This window comes from Dendrobium catenatum, unplaced genomic scaffold, assembly GCF_001605985.2.
Source record: "Dendrobium catenatum unplaced genomic scaffold, ASM160598v2 fragScaff_scaffold_199, whole genome shotgun sequence".
NCBI classification, from domain to species: Eukaryota; Viridiplantae; Streptophyta; class Magnoliopsida; order Asparagales; family Orchidaceae; genus Dendrobium; species Dendrobium catenatum.
The window spans coordinates 557,762-579,206 of record NW_021318661.1 but is presented as its reverse complement, the minus strand read 5'-3'; the positions used below and the strand labels follow the sequence as shown (position 1 = coordinate 579,206).

At 34.9% G+C, this 21,445-nt stretch overlaps 1 protein-coding gene across 3 annotated transcripts; it reads right to left on the bottom strand.

Moving 5' to 3' along the window:
• Nucleotides 1–22: 22 nt before the first annotated feature.
• LOC110110421 lies at nucleotides 23–16,843 on the bottom strand. Of its 3 annotated transcripts, none has more exons than XM_020841891.2 (8): nucleotides 16,412–16,843; nucleotides 3,174–3,321; nucleotides 2,939–3,089; nucleotides 2,039–2,164; nucleotides 1,877–1,957; nucleotides 1,588–1,780; nucleotides 1,247–1,508; nucleotides 23–469 (listed from the first exon to the last, which is right to left on the bottom strand). In XM_020841891.2, the coding sequence occupies exons 1-8, from the start codon at nucleotides 16,634–16,636 to the stop codon at nucleotides 228–230; spliced, it is 1,428 nt and encodes a 475-aa protein (XP_020697550.1). In that variant the 5' UTR covers nucleotides 16,637–16,843; the 3' UTR covers nucleotides 23–227. The 3 variants fall into 3 exon arrangements, with proteins under 3 accessions (XP_020697550.1, XP_020697549.1, XP_020697551.1); XM_020841890.2 differs by having other exon boundaries at nucleotides 1,241–1,508; nucleotides 16,412–16,842; XM_020841892.2 differs by having other exon boundaries at nucleotides 1,241–1,508; nucleotides 3,174–3,331; nucleotides 16,412–16,583.
• Nucleotides 16,844–21,445: the final 4,602 nt, after the last annotated feature.

The following is a 21,445-nucleotide window of genomic DNA, read 5'->3' as shown; positions in this document are numbered from 1 at the left end:
ACATTAGAACTTCTAGCAGAACTAACAAATAAGGAAGCATCATTAAACTAAAACTTCTGCTATAATACAAGCCATTACTTAGCCAATGATGCATTAATAATGCACATAAATAAGATTAGTGAGTGAGTTAAAATAACAATTGTACATACCGTAATGCCTCTAAGAAAGAATGCCACAAATCTTACATGTAAATGAGCTGATCTCATATCAGAATGAAAATCATGAAGCTAACTTGACCAGACATGTATCAAGCCTTGTTTGTTTCCAGTGTATATCTCATTTCTATCCTCATCATAGAACAACGCTGTAACATCTTCAAGGGCTTCGCGAACAGTACTCCTTATGGAAGATCTACCACTATCTCCTCTTCTACGAGGACTTATCTGGATTGAAGGGTCATTTGCACATATTTTGGCAATGCACTTCCCAGTAAGAATATTGCTCATGTTGATGGATCCAACAGTAGAAGCTGAGAAAGAAAGAAAAAAAAGTTTTTAAGATTCCCGGTCCGTTACTTTCACACAGGGGATGTACACAAAATGTTTTAAACTCTTCAATATTATGAATCTCACGGTAGGGGCGTCAATATTGGATCCGACCCAAAAATTTCGGGTTTGGGTTGACCCGAACCCAAAGCGGGTTGGGTTTGGATCCGAAAAACCGACCAGTTTGAAAAATAGGATCAAGTTCGGGTTGATCCGGGAACCCGTGAATGATCTGAAATGTCCTGGAATGACACATAAACCCATCTGCCCGGAATGACCCCACCCTGACTGCCCCGCGCCCGCTTGCCTGCCTGCCTCGGCTGTGTCGCGTCGCGTAGCGCCTCGAGGCCAGTGTCGCGTCGCGTTGAGCGTCTCATCCCGCTTCCACTACTGCGTCCCGCTTCTGCTTCAGTTCCACGTCACGCATCCCGCGTCCTGCTTCCGCCGGCCGTTGGCCCACTGCTTTCGCCGGGCAATTCCGCGTCAGTTGCCGTGTCTGTGGGTCAAGTCGGGTTGACCCGAATCCTCCAGAAAATTGTCCAGTTTGCAAAAATGGGTCGGGTCGACCCGAACCCGAATAGTATTGGGTCAGTTTTGGATTCGACCCGAACACGACCCGTGACCCAAAATTGACACCCCTACCTCACGGTATACAAATTCTCTTTTATTTATTAAAAAAAAGCCAAGAATGATTGTATTCATATTTGAGAGAAGATGCAACACGCAAGGAAAAAAATCAGAAATTTGAGCATTACCATTACCTACATCCTCGCATCCTTCTTCTGATTTACAGTAGGAAATTATCAAATCCTGGTCACTGGTAATATAAATGTTGTTTGTGTTGCAATCAGGATGCCACAACAAGTGGTCTTCGAAAGAGGTGACCAGTACTCCCCTAAAGTTCCACACAGCAACTGTTCTGTTTCTGAATGTCAAGAAAAGATGATTCTCGTACAGGAAGATGAATGCAGAAGGTGTCATAAATTGTGTCTTGCCAACCTCAGTTAATTCTGAATTTCTAACCTGTTCAAATATTGGAAGTTAGATATGCAGACAGTTACAAATTCTGCAAAATATAAGGATAAGATTGCAAATTCCCTACATCAAGTATCTGAAGATTTTCATTTTCTTGTTTCACCAGAAGCTTCTCATTGAACTGCTCAATGAAGTCAACTTTTTTGTTGCGGTGTAATAAGTGATTGAAAGACTTTAAAATCGTACCATCTTCAATTGAGAGTAACTTTAATGGAACATAACCAGGAGTTCTATGATATATTAACAGCATGATTCCTGGACTGTGATAAAAAAATTATAAAAATCATAGGATGTCAAATAGTATATTCTTGAAAGAATAGTGAATCTGCAATAGATTTTGGATGGAGGAATCAAACCTGATCTTAATTTCTTGTACATTTTTATCAGATATTGAGTATAAAAAGGAGTAGTTCTTTAGGTCAAAGACTTTGTATATTCTGTGAATGAGCGCACACATTCAGACTAATCACTCAACCAACTTAACTCAAAAGATTAATTCACTAAAGGATAAAGTTTACCCATCCTGAGCTGAGTAAGTAAGAACTTTGCCATTGACATCATCAAATTCAACAAAACCAGGCCATTTGAGAGACTCGGTCTCAAAAAGTGGGTATCCTGCATCAAGTTGATTCCTCCTTATATATCTGTCAGAATGCAATTATTAAAAAAATGTTGTCATGGACACAATAAGTTCACGACCAAGAAGATTCATTACTAATTAAAAAGAAAAGTGAGAGGATATCAAAATTTGATAATTCTTGCTTCTAATTCAGCAAATTTCTACCACTGATAAAATATTCATCAAAATAATTAAAAAAAATAAAATAAAAGAACTCGTGAAGGGACTTGAGAAGTCCAAAGAAACAAATCAGTACTGATGTGAAACAAAAAGATATTACAGGAATTTAATAAAATTGTTAAGCTTGCCAATTTATTAGAATGTTCTAAATTAGGAAAGCATTAAAGGGACGATTGGAAATTGGAATCAAGGCAATTGGGGGTTTGGCTTGGCCGGCGGCTAGGGAGGGGTAGACGGTCATGGAGGGGGTCAGTTTGGGGCTTTGGTTGGAGTAGGGCTAGCAGGTGGGGGTCCCTCTCAGAGGTACAATGGTAAAAACTAGAACATAAATAAAAGAAATACATAAAATGCATCACAAATAAAGACTCATAATCGTAGCCATCGATCTTCGATACCTTCTCTTGTAGACGTGTCATAATATCCTGCTGATGTCCTCATCAAGTACTTTCTCCAACATATTTATTTTTGAAATTCTATAAGCAAACTATATATAAACATTTTGAACAGTAATGCGTGTACATACCAAAATTGACAATGCTTCCGAGGGACAGGGAAAACAAAATCATTAAGATACTAACATAAATAATTTGAGCAATTAACAAAAGTTCAAGTTTCTTACTCTATCGGAGTTGTTCGGCATTTTAAGGAACTGAAGTGGTCGGATGCATAAACTGATACAGTGATTAGCGATTCATTGTTCTTGTTATAGAAGAGGCTCCTAATTACTTCATCAGGGCTTATATTCAAGAAGCATATACGTTTGTTTGTTGCTGAAAACAAAAACGCAGAAGACTTCAATCAGAATGAAAGCCAACCAGAAGTGACAATGAAGATAATCTGAAGAACTAACTTACTACGACTAAAGGCTGCACAAAGACCAGACTGAGCAAGGGCAAAAATAACATCCTTTGCTGCAACGATCTCAATAATCTTAGATCTCTTTTTGAGAAATTGTAATTTTAAAAACCAATGAACATTGTGATCATAAGTATCAAACTCCTCCTGCATTATCCTAAAATGAGAAGCATTTAGGCTTCAAGTTAAAATAACATTGGAATGTGGTCAGGTCAAACAGGAATTTGCTATTAGTTTAACTGATAATCAACGAGAAAGCTCTAAACCACTTAGATTCAACTATAAGCCATGAAAACTCATAGATACTCAAAGTAACAGTACCCCTTCGAAGATATAACTATGTATTTCAACATATATAAACATTCCAGAACGGTTCCATGTTAATTAGATGTGTAAGGTTCAGTGAAAATTTTTAATTGCGCCAAGACTAATGAAAACATGCTTATATTGAAAATATGCTAGACAACATAACGAATTCACCTTTAACATGTCTTGCAAATTTCATGATAACTATTATTATATAACCACTCATTAATAGATGTTGCTTTCCATATTATGTGAAAAGTAAATGCATAGTTTCAGAAGTAGAAATAATAACAATCCATATTTGATCAACAACCAAATTGTCTTCTACCCAAATTCTTCCTACATGGGTATAGGACTGAAGCAAGTGGAGTTTTAGGAAAACTAAACAAGTATATAATCAAACCAAGCCAAATCCTACTTGACATCATTCCTATCTTGAACTTCTATAAACTCTCGCTTAGAAAATCAGAAGAACAAAGACAGGGACATAAGTATCCTAATCCCGTTGGACTAATCTTATATTTCCATTGAGCCAAAATTGCAACTGTGTGATACAACTCACCTTGTTAGTCCATTGAATATCTTAAGTTGTTTTTGATGGTGGCAAAACTAAAATAGCTTTGGCTTTGTTTCGGTTTGTTTTGATGCCCTTACAAGTAAGAAACTAAAAAATTTACTGCTACTGCACCTAGGGACATTTCTATGGATCGAGATGCTTATTAATTACTATACTTCTTCAAAATTATGAACGCTTCTGCAAATCTAGGATGTGTTGGGCTGGACTTCTGCTGTTAATAAAATATTAATATAAACTTAAATAATTCGATCTTTCTAACTTTGAAGACAATCCATAATTCATTGGTAAGTTGCTACAACAGTTTTAAATCAAAATGACATGGCATTGTATCCATACAATAAGTTGCCAGTGATGAAATTGTTTTCTCGCAATGGGAACAAAACATTTTTATTTGAAGATAATCATAGAAGGCATTAAGAAAACTTATTATTGAAAGCCAACTATCGACTCAACTAACTTGCAATTTTGTGGGAATGGATAATTGTCCTTTAAACATGCCAAGTTCAAATTCATAAAATCTATGCATATTCTCCGCTTTCCTCTTGACTTTTGATTCATAACTACATTTGAATTTCAATCAGGGTACTATACCTATCACACAAAATAAACCTCCAATAGCTTGTAAAATTCACAAAGAATTTGATTCAATTTATTATTGATCTTACGATAACTTAGCAAATTCTTTGTTTCATTAGCCTTATTAATTTGTCAATGTTGAATAGGTGACATGCAACATTGACATTGACCACTGACATTTCTGAAGCAAGGTTAGAAACAAATAGCATTAACAGGTTCATCCATCTACCTTGGAACAACTTATGCGATAATTCTAAGCATATGTGTTGGGTTATCTTCTAACAAAACAACTTCATTAATTGCTTTGGAGTTATTGTGTCTAATGACTCTCTAAACATCAAACTCAAAACCTCCACCTAGATGCTTTCCATCCCCTCCAAGTAGCACCACTGGAAATGCAACAATTTTCTGCAAACAATGATGGTGCATCCTCTTGCTAGAAATTTTATAGTGACATGATATGTTAATACTTAATACTACTACTTTAAAAGTATTGAGAAGCACATTAATAAATATTTCATTGTAAGTCGTTAGGGGGTCAACTGTGATGAAATCAACCATTGATGCAAATTGTTGATTGCCTTCCCCCAAAATGATCAGTAGTGCAATCATTTTCATTACAATTCCCAACATTCAAAAGAGAAATCATAAAGCAATGTAACAAGTACCAACCTTAAACAATTATGGTTCATGCTTCCAAGGATACTTCTAAAGATAAGATTCCTTAGGTTTTAATGTCTATAAGAATATTGTCAATTTAAAAGTATGTGAGGAGCACCACGACAATAATCACATCAATGCAGGGATTGTCATTTGCAGGCTTATCATTGTTAATGAAGGTGGTTGGCGCCACCTCCATCAATGTTCTTGATGTTGAGATAGCATGCACCTCTCCCAATCAAAGTCACTTAGACATGATGCTTCAGTTCCAACTCCTCCAAGAATTGCTACACTACTACTCTGTGAATCACATGCATCGAGACAAGCTCTTTCCATTATTCTTACAACTAGGGTTGTCCTTTAGGTTTAGTTAGGATAAATTCTTTCTTTTATATACAAATTTGCTCTTTAACCAAATAATAGAGATGGTGACAATCCTCCATATCATGCTCATGGTCTTCAGAAACACACAATATATTGATGAATCTCAACCATCCAGTCTTGCTTCATTAGGGTTGCAAACCAAAAATGTTATTTAACGTAAATCGCATCCATGATTTCGATAAGAGAAACACAGTGAAAGTTGGGTAGTGCCAAGATGGCAGGAGCGTCTACCTATTACTATCAGAGTTTTGATCTCACATATCCGGGAGGAAGTATAAAATAAGGAACATTAAATTAAAGAAAAAAAAAATAGAGCAACATCTCCTCAAGATAGACTTATTGGGTTTGGAAATGTGCATCCACTAAACAAGTACATAATGTTCGTGTTGGAGGATTAAAGAGAAGGGACAGGCTTAAGATAACATGGATAAAAATGTTCAAAATAATTTACGAATGACAGGTTTAGCTCCTTAGACAACAATCCACGAGAATGAATAAAAAAGAGGCTTCATCAAGCTAATCCCACATAGTTGGGATAAGGCTAGATGATGATAATGATATGGATCCAAGTGTAGAGCAATAAACAAGTAATTGATAGCTAAGTTAAGGGTAATTGGGCTAAGAATATTAAGATGAACACGTGGCCAAAGTTAGAATTAAAGAATGCTAATAATAGAGGAACACTTTGGACATGGACAATGGAGGGTAGAAATTGCAGCCATCAGATGGGTTGATTATAGTAGCATTGAAAGATTAGAAAGGAGAAAGGTTAGATATAAGTTAGAAACCATAAAATTTGTTCAAAATGATAAGCAAAAATTAGGTTTAACTATTCAAGCAACATTCAAGAAAAAAGTGAATAAAAAATGAGGATTCATTAAGTCAACAACAAAATAATTGGGATAATGCTAATAATAATGATATAAATGCTACTTGAATTACTTATAATTGTGTATCAAATCACGTACTTTTTGACAATTTTATTTGAGCTAAATGCCTATTTAATCCATTAAATTTATTAAAGATGATTTTGTGTTGATTATCAATTAATTTTATTAATTATTTAATTACAATTATTATATATTTATTCCATTTCATTCATTAAGTCGTTTACATAAATTTTTATATATCATTTTATATCTTAATGTTATAAAATCATTATGTCATGATACAAATAAAAACTTTCACTTATTCACAAAACAATCATTGTATGGCTAATTTTTAAGAGTTGTTTGGAATTGATTATGCTTCTTCTTTGCATGTGCGAAAAAATTGCACGTCTTTATGAAAATGTCATTGAATGGCTAGTTTTTTTGTGTTGTTTGGAATTGATCATATTTCCTACTTCTAAGGCCAAAATTTAATGTTTTAAATTGGTTTCACTCTCCATTCATCTCCTATGTAAATTTAATGTTCTAATAGCTTAAAATTAATTATTTCACTCGAAACCAAAATAAGAGGTTTGGAGAAGAATTTGTGTCAAAGAATTTCATCATCTTAAAGAAGGTTTAAAGCGTTCATGCTCTTTTAACTCTTCTTGATTACAATTGGTCTAACACCTTTCTCCCTCAATATCTTAGTTTGTATTTAAGTTCTGCTCTTCTACATTAGATAATCATTTGTATAGAGAAAGTATTGTATTTAACAGTAATAATTTATTGGTGATAGACTTATTCACTACCAAAACCTTGGAAAACTTTGAAAGACTTTCCTTGATTGTTGTTAAGCTTTGGAATGGTGCACTCAACTATAATCAAGGTAAGGGGTTATTCCCTTTGAAATAATAATGTGTATCAGCTTCTCCACTATCTTGCGAGCAAATGAGTGATTGGTACTAGAATCCTAAGTGAAAGAGAGCTTAGGTCAGGTTGTGCCAAACCATAAAAGTTGTGCTTGTCCTCCTTATCTATTCCTGGATTAATTTTAAATTGCACTTTCATTGAGTTACATTCTTGTGATGATCAATGATTATATGATAACATGTTGGTGGTACAATGTTACTTTTAGATTGATCTTTATAATGTCACATACTCTCTCAACATTTTGTTAGACCGGTCCACTGGACCGGTCCAGCCGGTCCAGGCGGGACTGGTTCACGCCCGAATATCGCGAAACAGGCGATTTGTTCGCCTGGGCGGAGGCCGCGCGCACCGCACGCCTTGCGGGAGCAATATAGGAAGCTTTTTTGAGGAAATTAAGAGGGGAATTTGAATGTAGGGACTGTTTAGGGATTTCCTTTTGATTTGTATGCATTAAATAGTAGATTTTCCTAGGGTTTGATCATCTTGAATTTGGCTGAAATTTGAGATCTCTTAGATTTAGGTTTCTTTGGGCTCTAGCGGCGTCTAGAGATTTGGGAGAGATCGATCCTCCTCTCGAATTGAGGATCAATTGTATCTTGCTCTTTTATTCATCGTCTAAGTGGAATACAAGTCTTTTCTTGAGTTTTCTCTCGTATTTTCCCGAACAAGTGCTGTTTTTCTGCTGTAAACAGCAGAAATCTGCTGTTTTCCTGCTGTGGACAGCCATTTGGCTGCTGTTGGTTCGCCGATTTTGGATAGGTTGCTTGTGAATACAAGCACTTCCTATCAAATTGGTATCAGAGCGTCGTTTTTGGGACCTTAGGCGGCTGAAATTCTAATTTTTCAGCGAGCTTTCGGCTTCCGGAAGTGAAATTGTTGAGATCTGTTGGGAAGAAAGATGGCCGGAAAGAAGGTGGAAGTATTGGAAGGCGAGTTCGGACAACTAAAGACAGATCTGGAGGGAAAGTTCCTGGAAATCTCTACCAACAATGACAGGTTGGAAGGGAGGTTCGCGGCGATGGAAGAAATGATGAAGAAACTATTAGAAATGCAGACCCATCCGGCGGCATCGGAAGTAAGAGAGACCACCGACGGCCATGTCGTAGGAGGAAATCCAAACCCGACCCGGGGGAGGAGGAATCCGGAGGTGGAGATCCTTGAGGGGGAAGACGATATACCTCCTCTAGAACCGCTTTCTAGAGAGGAGATGAGTCGGGGGTACGATCGAAGAGGTGCTGATTTTGGCAGTAGAAGAGAGGAATTCCAGCGTCGAGGTGCTGAATTTCAGCGTCGAGGTGCGGAATTTGAAGGCAGGAGAGGGGAATATATGCTTTTACTCCAACTTATATCACTAAAATAAATATTATATTAGAAGATAAATGATAAAAAATTTCTCTTACAAATTTGATAGCATTATATTGGTTAAATTAAAAAAATATATATTTTATTATTATTACTATTTGTTATTAATATTATTATTTATTATTATTATCGTTGTTATTTAATACTTTAATTAGCTAAAATTTTGTCCGCCCTGAAAAAAGAAATCGAATCCGCTCTTGCCTCCAAGTAGCATCACTGGAAATGCAATAATTTTTTGCAAACAATGATGGAGCATCCTCTTGCTAGAAATTTTATAGCGACATGATATGTTAATACTTAATACTACTACTTTAAAAGTGTTGAGAAGCACACTAATAAATATTTCATTGTAAGTCGTTAGGGGGTCAACTGTGATGAAATCAACCATTGATGCAAATTGTTGGCTGCCTACCCCTAAAATGATCAGCAGTGCAATAATTTTCATTCAGTTTCCCAACACTCAAAAGAGAAATCATAAAGCAAGCATGTAACAGATACCAAGTACCAACCTTAAACGATTATAGTTCACGTTTCCAAGGATACTTCTAAAGATGACATTCCTTAGGTTTTAATGTCTATAAGAATATTTGTCAATTTAAAAGTTTACGATGAGCACCGCAAAAATAATCACATCAATGCAGGGATTGTCATTTGCAGGCTTATCATTGTTAATGAAGGTAGTTGGCACCGCCTCCATCAATGTTCTTGACGTTGAGATAGCATTCACCTCTCCCAATCAAAGTCACTTGACATGATGCTTCAGTTCCAACTCCTCCAAGAATTGCTACACTACTTCTACTCTGTATCACATGCATTGAGACAAGCTCTTTCCATTATTCTTACAAGAAGCCTTCTCGGGTTGTCCTTTAGGTTTAGTTAGGATAAATTCTTTCAACTTTTCTACACAAATTTGCTCTTTATGCTGACAATCCTCCATACCATGCTGCCCATGGTCTTCAGAAATACACAATATATTGATGAATCTCAAGCATCCAGTCTTGCTTCATTACGGTTGCAAACCAAAAATATTATTTAACGTGAATCACATCAATGATTTCTATAAGAAAACACAGAGTGAAAGTTGGGTAGTGCCAAGATGGCAGAAGCGTCTACATATCACTATCATAGTTTTGATCTCACATATCCGGGAGGAGGTTATGATTCTAGAATCATTGTTGGTGATGTTGCTATTATTGATTTAACAGCTTATTGGCCAACTTGATCTAATTGTATCAAAGTCATCACAATTTTTCCATGGAGCCATACTCATGTGGCAAAGAGGATGAGACAGCTGATACATAATTATATTTTTCTGCATTAATATGATTGTTAGAAGATTCAAGCAACTCTACCAATATTCTCAACTGCTGCAAATCGAGCCCATATCTAAATGGAACCTCTCGAAGTCCTTGAGTCAATGCGGCTTGGGTAGGGGTGCAAACGAGTCGAGCTCGACTCAAGAGCAAATCCCGAGCTCGAACTCGAGTCAAGTTCAAAAGTCGAGCTTGAGCTCAATTCGTGCCAGTGACCCAAGCTCGACTAGCAGCTCGCAAGCTCATTAATGCGGTTTGTTTTCAGTGATCGCACTCCGCCGATCCGTCTTTCGGGTTTGCACGCACCCGCTTCTGCGCTTTGCCCGCATTAATCGAGCTGCTCGACAAATAGTCAAGCCGAGCATCCTTAAGATCAATCTTGAGCTCAATAAGCCAATGAGTTTGAAATCCTGCTCGAGCTCGAGCTCGAACTCAAAGCTAGATAAGCTCGGCTCGCGAGCTCGTTAACAAGTCGAGCCCTAGCCGGCTCACGAGTCAGCTTGACTCTATTCCACCCCTAGGCTTGGGCCATTGTTGATTCCAAATCTTTGTGGATTACGGAATTTCTAAGCAATTTGCCTTAATGGCTTAATCTTTTCTTTATTAAAAAAATTGAGTTCAATGGCTTTTAATCTTTAAACAATGACGAATTGAGTCACAAATTGGTGCTTAAACACAAAGCAGGAAGTAATACTCCCCAACAAGAAAAGCGAGAACCATCTTAATGTACCACCTTAAAATTAGAAAAATGTAATTGGTACTTGAGATCATCATTGATATTAAGGAGAAAAGTGGCCAACTCGAAGTAGACAATACAATCGACAAAAAGTAGAGGTGGGAAATTTGAACTTTGGAGGTCGAGCCACATTAATTTCAATGGAAAATGAATTTAAAGATTGTGATTGGCACCTCACAAGATGACAAGAAAGTGATAACTCAACATTACTTTCTTTCACGACGAAAGTCCATCAATTGCTAGAGAACAAGTGAGTGCCCTGAGATTAAATTATCATTAGTGGATAAGAGAATCAGAAGATTATTGCTCCATCGGAGACTCTGCAGTCTGCATGAGCAAATTTTGGAAATCGCTAAAGGATTGTCTTGATCATTCTTGTCAATGATCATCCATCTGATTAAGCTGACCATTAGTCACGAAACCTTATTGTTTAACTTGTTAAGATCTTTCCCTTTCATCAAGATACTCCATGGCTTGGCTTCTTGTTCCTCATACCTCTACACTCAGTATACTTTTAAGGATGCTAGATCAAAATATGCTGTTATGTGACGCTAAAACCTTGTTAACAAGCATATATCAAGCCATAAAGACAATGAAGAGAGATAAAGAAAAAGTTAGAAAGAAAAACACTGAGGATCTTATTATATTTAGTTCACAAAGTACAATACTGATATGACATGATCCTATAAGAATGTGCTGAACTCATCTTCTGCCCGCTTAATTATAAGTTTATGTCAACTTTGAGTGCCTCAAGAATGGCTATAATCAAATGATGCAAGCAAAATGATATAGCAATGCTTAATAATACTTATTATACAATGAATAAATCTAATTGGCTAACAATTATTTTAAACTTGAGCAAACTCTTAATGAGATCCAAGTTGAGGACAAATTCTTGAAGATGAATTTCCACTGACAACTTCTATCAACATCTTCAATTTCCACTGACAAATTCTATCAATGGTTCTCTTTGACGAGTTCTTTTGACAAATAGATCACTTCAATTATTGAATTTCATAGGCATGTTGGCCCTTTGCTTGATGACTTCAACATAAATGCAAGTAGACATAAGCGACTTTGGCAAGAAGTTTCGCTTAGGTGACTTAAGGATTTAGTAAATTGGTCAAGTGGTACAACCTTATTGAACCTGATCCAGATTTGAAATAAGATTTGAATATTTGATTAACTGGAAAGTCAACTACAGGCATTAACCTAAAAATATGTTATTTAATATAAGAAGTTTCTCTTAGGCGACTTGAGACTTCTATCAATTTAATAGTTTCATTCCCCAAAAAAAATTACTATGGAAGTAGTTTTTAAGTTCAAACAAGTAATGAAAAAGCATAGAGTGTAAAAGACTTACCATTATATGATTTTTATTAATATTAAAAAGGTATATGATCAAGTCTCACAGGATTGATTTAATGCAACTTAAGAAGAAATGTTCATATCAAATGTATATTGAAAATATTATAAATCTGTATAATGAAACACTAACTAGTATTATAAGTAATTGTATGGTGGCCAAAGAGTTTCTAATTACAATAAAATTACATCAAGAAGTAATGTTAAGTCCATATCTTTTTATGCTTATTATAAAGGTTCTTACAAAGGATATCCAAAAGGAGATACTTGGTTTATGTTTTTTGCAGTTGCAGATAATCCAATTGAAGAGAAAACATTTGAAATAAGTTGAATTTAAAATAATAGAGACAATATTCAGAAGAAAAACTATTTAAAATTAGTAGAACAATTATGGAGTATATGTTATGTAATTTTAGTGGATGTAATATTAACAATTACAATTCAATAACATGAAGACAAACTGAAACCTAAATGTGATAGGTTTAAGTATCTTGAATTTATCATATAAAAAGTGTGGATATGGATGAGAATATAATTTTTAAAATTATGGCTAGATAGTAGAAATGAAAAAGTGCCTCAGTAATATTATTAAATAAGAGGATATCATGAAAAAATTGTTATAAAACAATAATTACACTGATGATTTATATGAATCTAAATTTTGAGCAATAAAAAATTAGCTAATAGCTATGTTGAGCAAGGAATCAATTTGTAGGAAAACTATGAAGTATAAAATAATGAACATTAAATTAAAGAAAAAAAAAGAGCAAGATACTCAAGATAAACTTATTGGGTTTGGACATGTGCATCCACTAAACAAGTACATAAAGTTTGTGTTGGAGGATTAAGGAGAAGGGCCAGGCTTAAGATAACATGGATAAAAATGTTCAAAATAATTTTTGAATAACGAGCTTAACTACTTAGACAACAATCCACGAGAATGAATAAAAAAGAGGCTTCATCAAGCTAATCCCACATAGTTGGGATAAGGCTAGATGATGATAATGATATGGATCCAAGTGCAGAGCAATAAGCAAGTAATTGATAGCTAAGTTAAGGGTAACTCGGCTAAGAATGTTAAGATGAACATGTGACCAAAGTTAGAATTAAAGAATGCTAATAATAGAGGAACACTTTGGACATGGACAATGGAGGGTAGAAATTGCACCCATTAGATGGGTTGATAACATTAGCATTGAAATATTAGAAAGGAGAGAGGTTAGATATAAGTTAGAAACCATAAAATTTGTACAAAATGATTAGTAAAAATTAGGTTTAATTATTCAAGCAACATTCAAGAAAAAAGTGAATAAAAAATGAGGATTCATTAAGCCAACTACAAATAATTGGGACAATGCTAATAATAATGATATAAATGCTACTTGAATTACTTATAATTGTGTATCAAATCACATAGTTTTTGACAATTTTATTTGAGCTAAATGTCCTATTTAATCCATTAAATTTATTAAAGATGATTTTATGTATTGATTATCAATTAATTTTATTAATTATTAAATTACAATTATTATATATTTAATCCATTTGATTCATTAAGTTGGTTACATAAACTTTTATATATAAAATTATATCTTAATGTTATAAAATAATTATGTCATGATAAAAATAAGAACTTTCACTTATTCACAAAACAATCAATGAATGGCTAATTTTTAAGAGTTGTTTGGAATTGATTATGTTTCTTCTTTGCATGGGAGAAAAAATTGCACGTCTTTATGAAGGTGTCATTGAATGGGTAGTTTTTTTTTGTGTTGTTTGGAATTGATCATATTTCCTACTTCTAAGGACAAAATTTAATGTTTTAAATTGGCTTTACTCTCCATTCATCTCCTATGTAGATCTAATGTTCTAATAGCTTAAAATTAATTATTTCACTCGAAACCAAAAAAAGAAGTTTGGAGAAGAATGTGTCAAAGAATATCAGCATCTTAAATAAGGTTCAACGCGTTCATGCCCTTTTAAGTCTTCTTGATTACAATCGGTCTAACACCTTTCTCTATCAATATCTTAGATTGTATTTAAGTTCTGCTCTTCTACATTAGACAATCATTTATTTGTATAGAGAAAGTATTGTATTTAACAGTTATAATTTATTGGTGATAGACTTATTCACTACCAAAACCTTGGAAAACTTTGGAAAACTTTCCTTGATTGTTGCTAAGCTTTGGTTTAGAATGGTGCACTTGCCTATAATCAAGGTAAGGTGGGGTTATTCTCTTTGAAGTAATAATGTGCACCAGTTTCTCCACTAACTTGCGAGCAAATGAGTGATTGGTACTAGAATCCTAAGTGAAGGAGAGCTTAGGTCAGGTTGTGCCAAACCATACAAAAGTAGTGTTGTCCTGTTTATATATTCCTGGATTTATTTTAAATTGCAATTTCATTGAGTTACATTCTTGTGATGATTGATGATTATATGATCACATGTTGGTGGTACAATGTCACTTTTAGATTGATCTTTATAATGCCGCATACTCTCTCAACATTTTGTCATTACTATTATCATCATGCTTTGTGTAAGTTAATTATACATTGCTTCATATGTTTGTATTGTGATTTTCAACATTCACATACTATTAAAATGAGAGTGATCATGGACTGGTATTCAATGTTGTTGTAATCTCTATTCTCTCATAACATTGTAATTATGTTTCACATCACCATCATACATATTGTTGACATTAGCTTTACTTGTTATAGTAATTGACATTCTAAGTGTTATTAGCTTGTGTTTGAGTAATATCACTATATATTGTGCTTACTAGTCACATACACATCTAGCTTACCATCATCAAAAACAACTGCATACGCACAGTGTTTAATTATTTGGTTAGAGTGATTTCCTTGATTATATAAAATTGTGCATGGTATGTATATTTTTTATATTATATTGCATGCACATTATGTGGGTTTAGATTGGTTAAATTTTGAAAGAAAAGCATAAACTGCAAAAGTACATAACCAAATCTAACCCTGTTTTGTGTGTGTACCTTAAACTCACAAAAATGTCAACTAAATATGGTCAAAGTGAGGAACCCACGAGTCAAGAGTCAACTATTTACATATAAAAAAATAATAAGTAATACACCTTTCATAAGTGAAATGCTAGATAAACAACAAGAATTTTAGAAGACAGGGCTTAAAATTAATAAAAAAAAAAGTGATACATGAAATAATGAAAAAGTCAAAGCCAAAAATAATTGGGAAAAGGCTGATGGTTATGATGATACCTAAGTATGAGATATGTAAATATATTGCATACATTATCTAAAAGAATAAGGATATAAATAAGGATATAACATTTCAAGATAAAGCTTCTTGGTTATGATTCATCAAAAAGGTATCATGCAACAAGAGAATACCATGGAGACTTAAGTATAAGTTTACAAAACATGGAGAATAGATTGGTTATGCTATATGAATTAGTGTGTTAGACAGCATAAGTCATTAATACTCTAATCATGTGTGGACTATTAAGAAAAATTTGTGGAAATACTAAAAACCATCAAGTAAGAAATGGTGAGAATCGCATCTATTAAGAATATAATAGTAAAAAGTATAGCAGCCTAATAAAATGGGTAGATAAATGAGTAACTATGCAATAATGTTATATCTGAGATCTAAGAAATGGCATAAAAAGGCTCAAATAATAAAATTAACATTCAAGTAGAACTTAATATACATTAATAGGGGAAGAGACAAGTAAAATTCATTGCGTGAATCCCATAATAGTTTCGATTAGGATAATGATGACGAACACCCATGAATAAATTTGTCCTTGCCCCTCTAGATTCTGATGCATCATAAAACAACTATAACAATAGAAGCACCATGCCACCATCTAACTGTTGTGAACGGAAAAGACCAAAGGCCACAAATAACGAGTATAGTAAACTTCATAACCCTCAACACCAAAAAACGGTAAACGAAACCAAAAGCAGGACTTTTGACAGCATCCATGACCAGATGATATCAGTCACGCCCCAAGCACATAGAGCAAGTGCCGAACTATTACAAAAAAAAAAAGCAAGTGCCGAACTTGAAGCTCCAAACCCTAAACACAATAAACTCTAGTTCCAGCAGCCAGAAGCGTAACAAAATTGAGTGAAAGTGAGGATATGGTCGTGAAACGGACCTGGAGTTGAATGTTCCTGAACTTCTCAGGTGCATTCGACGATGTGCCGCGGTCAATCCGCTGGAACCCACCGATCTCCCGACGCTGGAGCTTCGTCACTGAATTCATGCACTCCCGTTCCCTCGGCTTATTTGAAGATCCAGAGGAGGATTCCGATTCCTTCCCTCGGCTCTTCGCCGTAACGCGTACGCGGAGCCTGACAACATTTATCTTGTGATTCTCCATCCCAGCAACTTCTCCACCTCCGCCTCAACGGCAGCCGCTGCTTATCTTCCGGCAGAAGCGAGAAGTGTTGGAGAGCGCTTTTAGGAGGGAAGGGACTGGAATTTACCTAGGGTTCAGAAGAGGTCACCTACACTGAACCAGTAAGCAAGCAACGGAAGAAGGATTCCATGAGAAGACGGCTCTCAGGTCCCTCTATTGGGTTCACTGTTCAATATATGCGGGTGTCAAAACCGATGGGCGGGTCGTGCTCGGATGGAATCTGACTTCAACTCGTCTTATGTTCATCCGATTCGGATCCAACCCGATTAGTATTTCCGATTTATTTTCTTAACCCGAATCTAACTCGGTCGGGTAAGGGGTCAGTCCGAATTGACCCGAAAATCTGATTTATTTTAAAAAATTATAAAAAAAATGAACTGTTTAGTGTATAAAAAAATCCAAATTTAAGTTGATTTACTATTTAAAAAAAAAATCCCTTTTAGATTTTGTCTATATCAGAAAATATTCTACTGTATATAAGACTTATTCTAGTGGTTATAAGCCATGTTCTAGTACATAAGAGCATGTTCTAGTGCTATAAGAAAAAGGGAAGTCATAATTCTAATTAAAATTGGCCGTGCTATAAACATAATTTATCTTTTTTAATATATTTGATAGTAGGGGTGTTAATTATTGATATGTCCCAATAACCTGAGCTAACTTGACCAAAAAAAATCTAGGTTTACCCATTTAATAAACGAGTCAAGTTTTGGTTTTATTTGTTGACCCGTTTAAAAAATGGTTTGGGTCCCGGTCAATTCGAAATTGACCCGATATATCTAATTGCCTTGAATCCCACTTGCAACCCGCTCCCACATAGCTCGTCTTCTATGGTAGATCTAGCATCCCATACTATTCATGCAAGCATGGTGCACTTGTGCGTGCGATGTCATCCCCTATATAGGCGCATCGCTACCCTCACGACTCGACCCCCCTCTGGCTTCTCGCACCCTGCTGTAATAGCCTATATTTTAACCTAAGAAAATAAAATTTTTAGGAGTTATTTTAAGCCAATTTTGAAAATTATATTTGCCACAATTTTTACATTATAGTATTTTAACTACATTAATTGTTTCGTAATTTTCGGGCACTAGTACAAAACCTTACAAAATTGACACATATTAATACAAGTGAGACTTTGGGAGCATCACAAGTCTATTTTATAAACCGATTTCACAAATAATTTTTAAATGGAATAATTTATTTAATAAATATATTTCTTTAATTTTTAAAGCCCCAAAATGATTTATATGAATTATATATTAAAAATGATTAAATTAAATAGTTCTATTAATATTTTATTATAAATATCTTAAATATACTAATTAGTTAAGTTAAAAGAATTTTTTTAAATCTATTTCTCCCAATAGTTTTAGAATTGAAAGAGGAAAGAGAGGAGAGAGAAAAATGAACCTTGGTTTTGGAGGTCACGGAATGATTTTTGTTTGTCGAGCATCTGGAGAATTTTCTTGTCTCGTTGTAAGGGACCGTTATCCTATTTTAGTTTTCAACAATTTTGTGTTTTTGATAATTTTTTGGTCAAATTTGTGTTTTCGTCACCGAAAAATTAGGATAAGTTTATATTGGTAAAACTTTCACCGTATAATTTTTTGTATATGATAGATCTCATCAACTTGAATTTTGACTATAACGTATTGAATTTTTACCATGTTAAATTGAAAGATATGATTTTTTGAAGTTAATGCACATTGCTGAAATCGAAGTTCGGATGGTCTCCGAATTAATTTTTGAAGTTTCCAACTTGATTTTGCATCTAGATTCGCGCCGGATTAAGATAATTTTTTGGAGGACGTATCAATTCTAATTAAAATTGGCCGTGCTATAAACTTAATTTATCATTTTTAATATATTTGATACTAGGGGTGTTAATTATTGATATATCCCAATAACTTGAGCTAAACTTGACCAAAAAAATCTAGGTTTACCCATTTAATAAACGAGTCGAGTTTTGGTTTTATTTTTTGACCCGTTTAAAAAATGGGTTGGGTCCCGGTCAATCCGAAATTGACCCGATATATCTAATTGCCTTGAATCCCACCTGCAACCCGCTCCCACATAGCTGGTCTTCTATGGTAGATCTAGCATCCCATACTATTCATGCAAGCACGGTGCACTTGTGTGCGCGATGTCATCCCCTATATAGGCGCATTGCTGCCCTCACCAATAGTTTTAGAATTGAGAGAGGAAAGAGAGGAGAGAGAAAATTGAATCTTGGTTTTGGAGGTCACGAAATGATTTTTGTTTGTCGAGCATCTGGGAAATTTTCTTGTCTCGTTGTAAGGGACCGTTATCCTATTTTAGTTTTCAACAATTTTGTGTTTTTGATAATTTTTTGATCAAATTTGTGTTTTCGTTACCGAAAAATTAGTATAAGTTTATATTGGTAAAACTTTCACCGTATAATTTTTTGTATATGATAGATCTCATCAACTTGAATTTTGACTATAACGTATTGAATTTTTACCATGTTAAATTGAAAGATATGATTTTTTGAAGTAAATGCACAGTATATAAATTGATAGATTTTTTTGTATTTATATATTTTTGTATTTCTTACATGACTTATATTACATAGAAAATAGATAGCATTTATATGTATACAAGGAAGGCTGACATTTAATAATATAATTGTGGACATCCGAAAGAGCACCACTACGGCTGCAGGATTGCAGAGGGGTATACGACTGCACCTAGCCCGAGGGATAGAGACGATCGCAGGCCTCCGCGCTCCTCGCAAACGGGCCAAATGGAAGAGACAGATTAGATCATACATACAATTAACCATTGAGGATAGTGGCTCTCGCTTGCGCACCTCGATGGATAATAATATATATGGCCTAATCAAAGTCACGGGTTTCCCCCACCCCATGCATCAGCTCGGATAAGGTTTAGTATATGATGGAATTCAGTTTCCCACGGGCGCAAGCCCCGTGGTTAATTACATCTCAGACTAGAGCCTGAGAAGACTCTCGATTAAGGATCATACATTATCCTCTCCAAAATGGGATTAACACATAGGGCTAAGACTAGGAAGTCCTATCCAAAGGGAAGAAAGGTCCGATTTTGCTCAATCAGCATGCGTGATTTATACCAGTATTCGGAGGGTCTAGGATACTAAAGTGAAACTGAATTAAAGAAATCAAGCACTCAACACATGCTTGAGAGAATTATGGAAGTGGCGTTATACATATGACGTAGATAAGTATGATTTATAGTCCCTGAAGAATAGGGAACTTATCCACTATTAAGGCATACTACGAGACCGAGTGTAGTAGCCTCAAATCCTAAATCTATATTGGGTTTAATATTCTACGAACAACACTAAGGCCCGTGTCCTAGCTAATGCAGTGCAAAATCTAGACTTATCCCAACCTAGATTGGTGAGCCAGCTAACCACTTAATCGCTTTAAAACCATGTTATCAAGTCATTTTATGAAAGATGGATTGGTAGTTTAGTTTTTGAAAATATGATTGACATCTAGAAAATTTCCTAATTAGTCTCGGACTTATGTTTGATAAATGCTCCTAGATAATGCAATTAAAATTTTATTTCAGTTGATTTCCAATGTAATGCATACTAGTTTAGAAGGTCTCAAATCATGAATATTATGGACTTTAAAAATAGGTTTATTATAAAATAATTTTTAGAATGAGAGTAGACTTCCCCAGGTCTGGCACTTCATCCTCATAGGTCAGATTATCTAGACTCTACCCGCAGGCGGGGAAGTGTCTCATAGAAGGAGAAAGAAGAATGCATTAATATGCATCCGACCCCGGAAGATTCTGGCAATTCCTTAGGTCGTTAGATTTCTATGTTATTTAAATATTAAAATTTTAAATATTGATTGTGAGTAGAAGTATTTTTTATGGTCCTTAGAGAGCCTAACGAATATCCATATTAAAACAAAATTGACATGCAAAAAAGAAACATATAAAAAATAGGCAATTTCTACTACGCAAGCATAGTAAACACATCAATATAAATAAACCAATTAAATAAATGACCATAGACCAACTGCCCTTAATTACAACCTAGGGTCTGCAGAAAATAAAGTGGCCGGTCACCACTGCCAACAACCCAGATTTCTAAGCCTATGAGTGACGTAAATGACTTTGAGTGGGATATTGGGTCTTTAATTCTTCAACTATTCAGTCTTCTTCTCCTTGGACTTCTTAGATTTCTCCTCCTTGGAATCCTTGGATCTCTCCTCCTTGGACTCCTTGGATTCGTCATGGCTTGGATATCCAAATGAATAGACAATCTTCCCTAAGTAGGGGTATTGTCTTTTCTATTTGGATATCTAAAGCTATCCAACCCGATCTTCCAAATGGAAGAAGACTCTCCCCTTTGAGGATGCCTTCTTCTTTTGAAATTCAAGTTAGATAAGAATATCCCAACTCAAATATCATTTTCACAACTCTCACCAATATTACAAATTTTACATAAATGAAAAGCCTAGAGTCACATACAAGGTTATCCTAATAAAAATCCAAAGTAGTTTTATATGAAAATAAAAATGACTCATCACAGGCACATTCTTAGCCATGCTCTTAATTATTTATGAGGGCTAAGCGATCTCTAGAGCACCTGTAGCAATTATTATTATTACTTTAAGTTAGCCCTCATTTATTTAGGGGGGCTAAGCAAGCACATGCACAGAATATTATTAGCATAAATCATGACAGTTCCCCCCCTTTACTTAACGCTGCATGAGCATGGCCACCTGCAATAAAACTAATATATATATA

What these genes read in the sequence shown, in the direction of transcription:
- LOC110110421 (XM_020841890.2), bottom strand. Translation starts at nt 16,636, where the DNA reads ATGGAGAATCACAAGATAAATGTTGTCAGGCTCCGCGTACGCGTTACG. An exon ending in TGCCGAACAACTCCGATAGA is followed by an intron (nt 2,165 to 2,938) that starts GTAAGAAACTTG and finishes GCATTCTGACAG; the next exon opens with ATATATAAGGAGGAATCAAC. An exon ending in GTACAAGAAATTAAGATCAG is followed by an intron (nt 1,781 to 1,876) that starts GTTTGATTCCTC and finishes TTTTTATCACAG; the next exon opens with TCCAGGAATCATGCTGTTAA.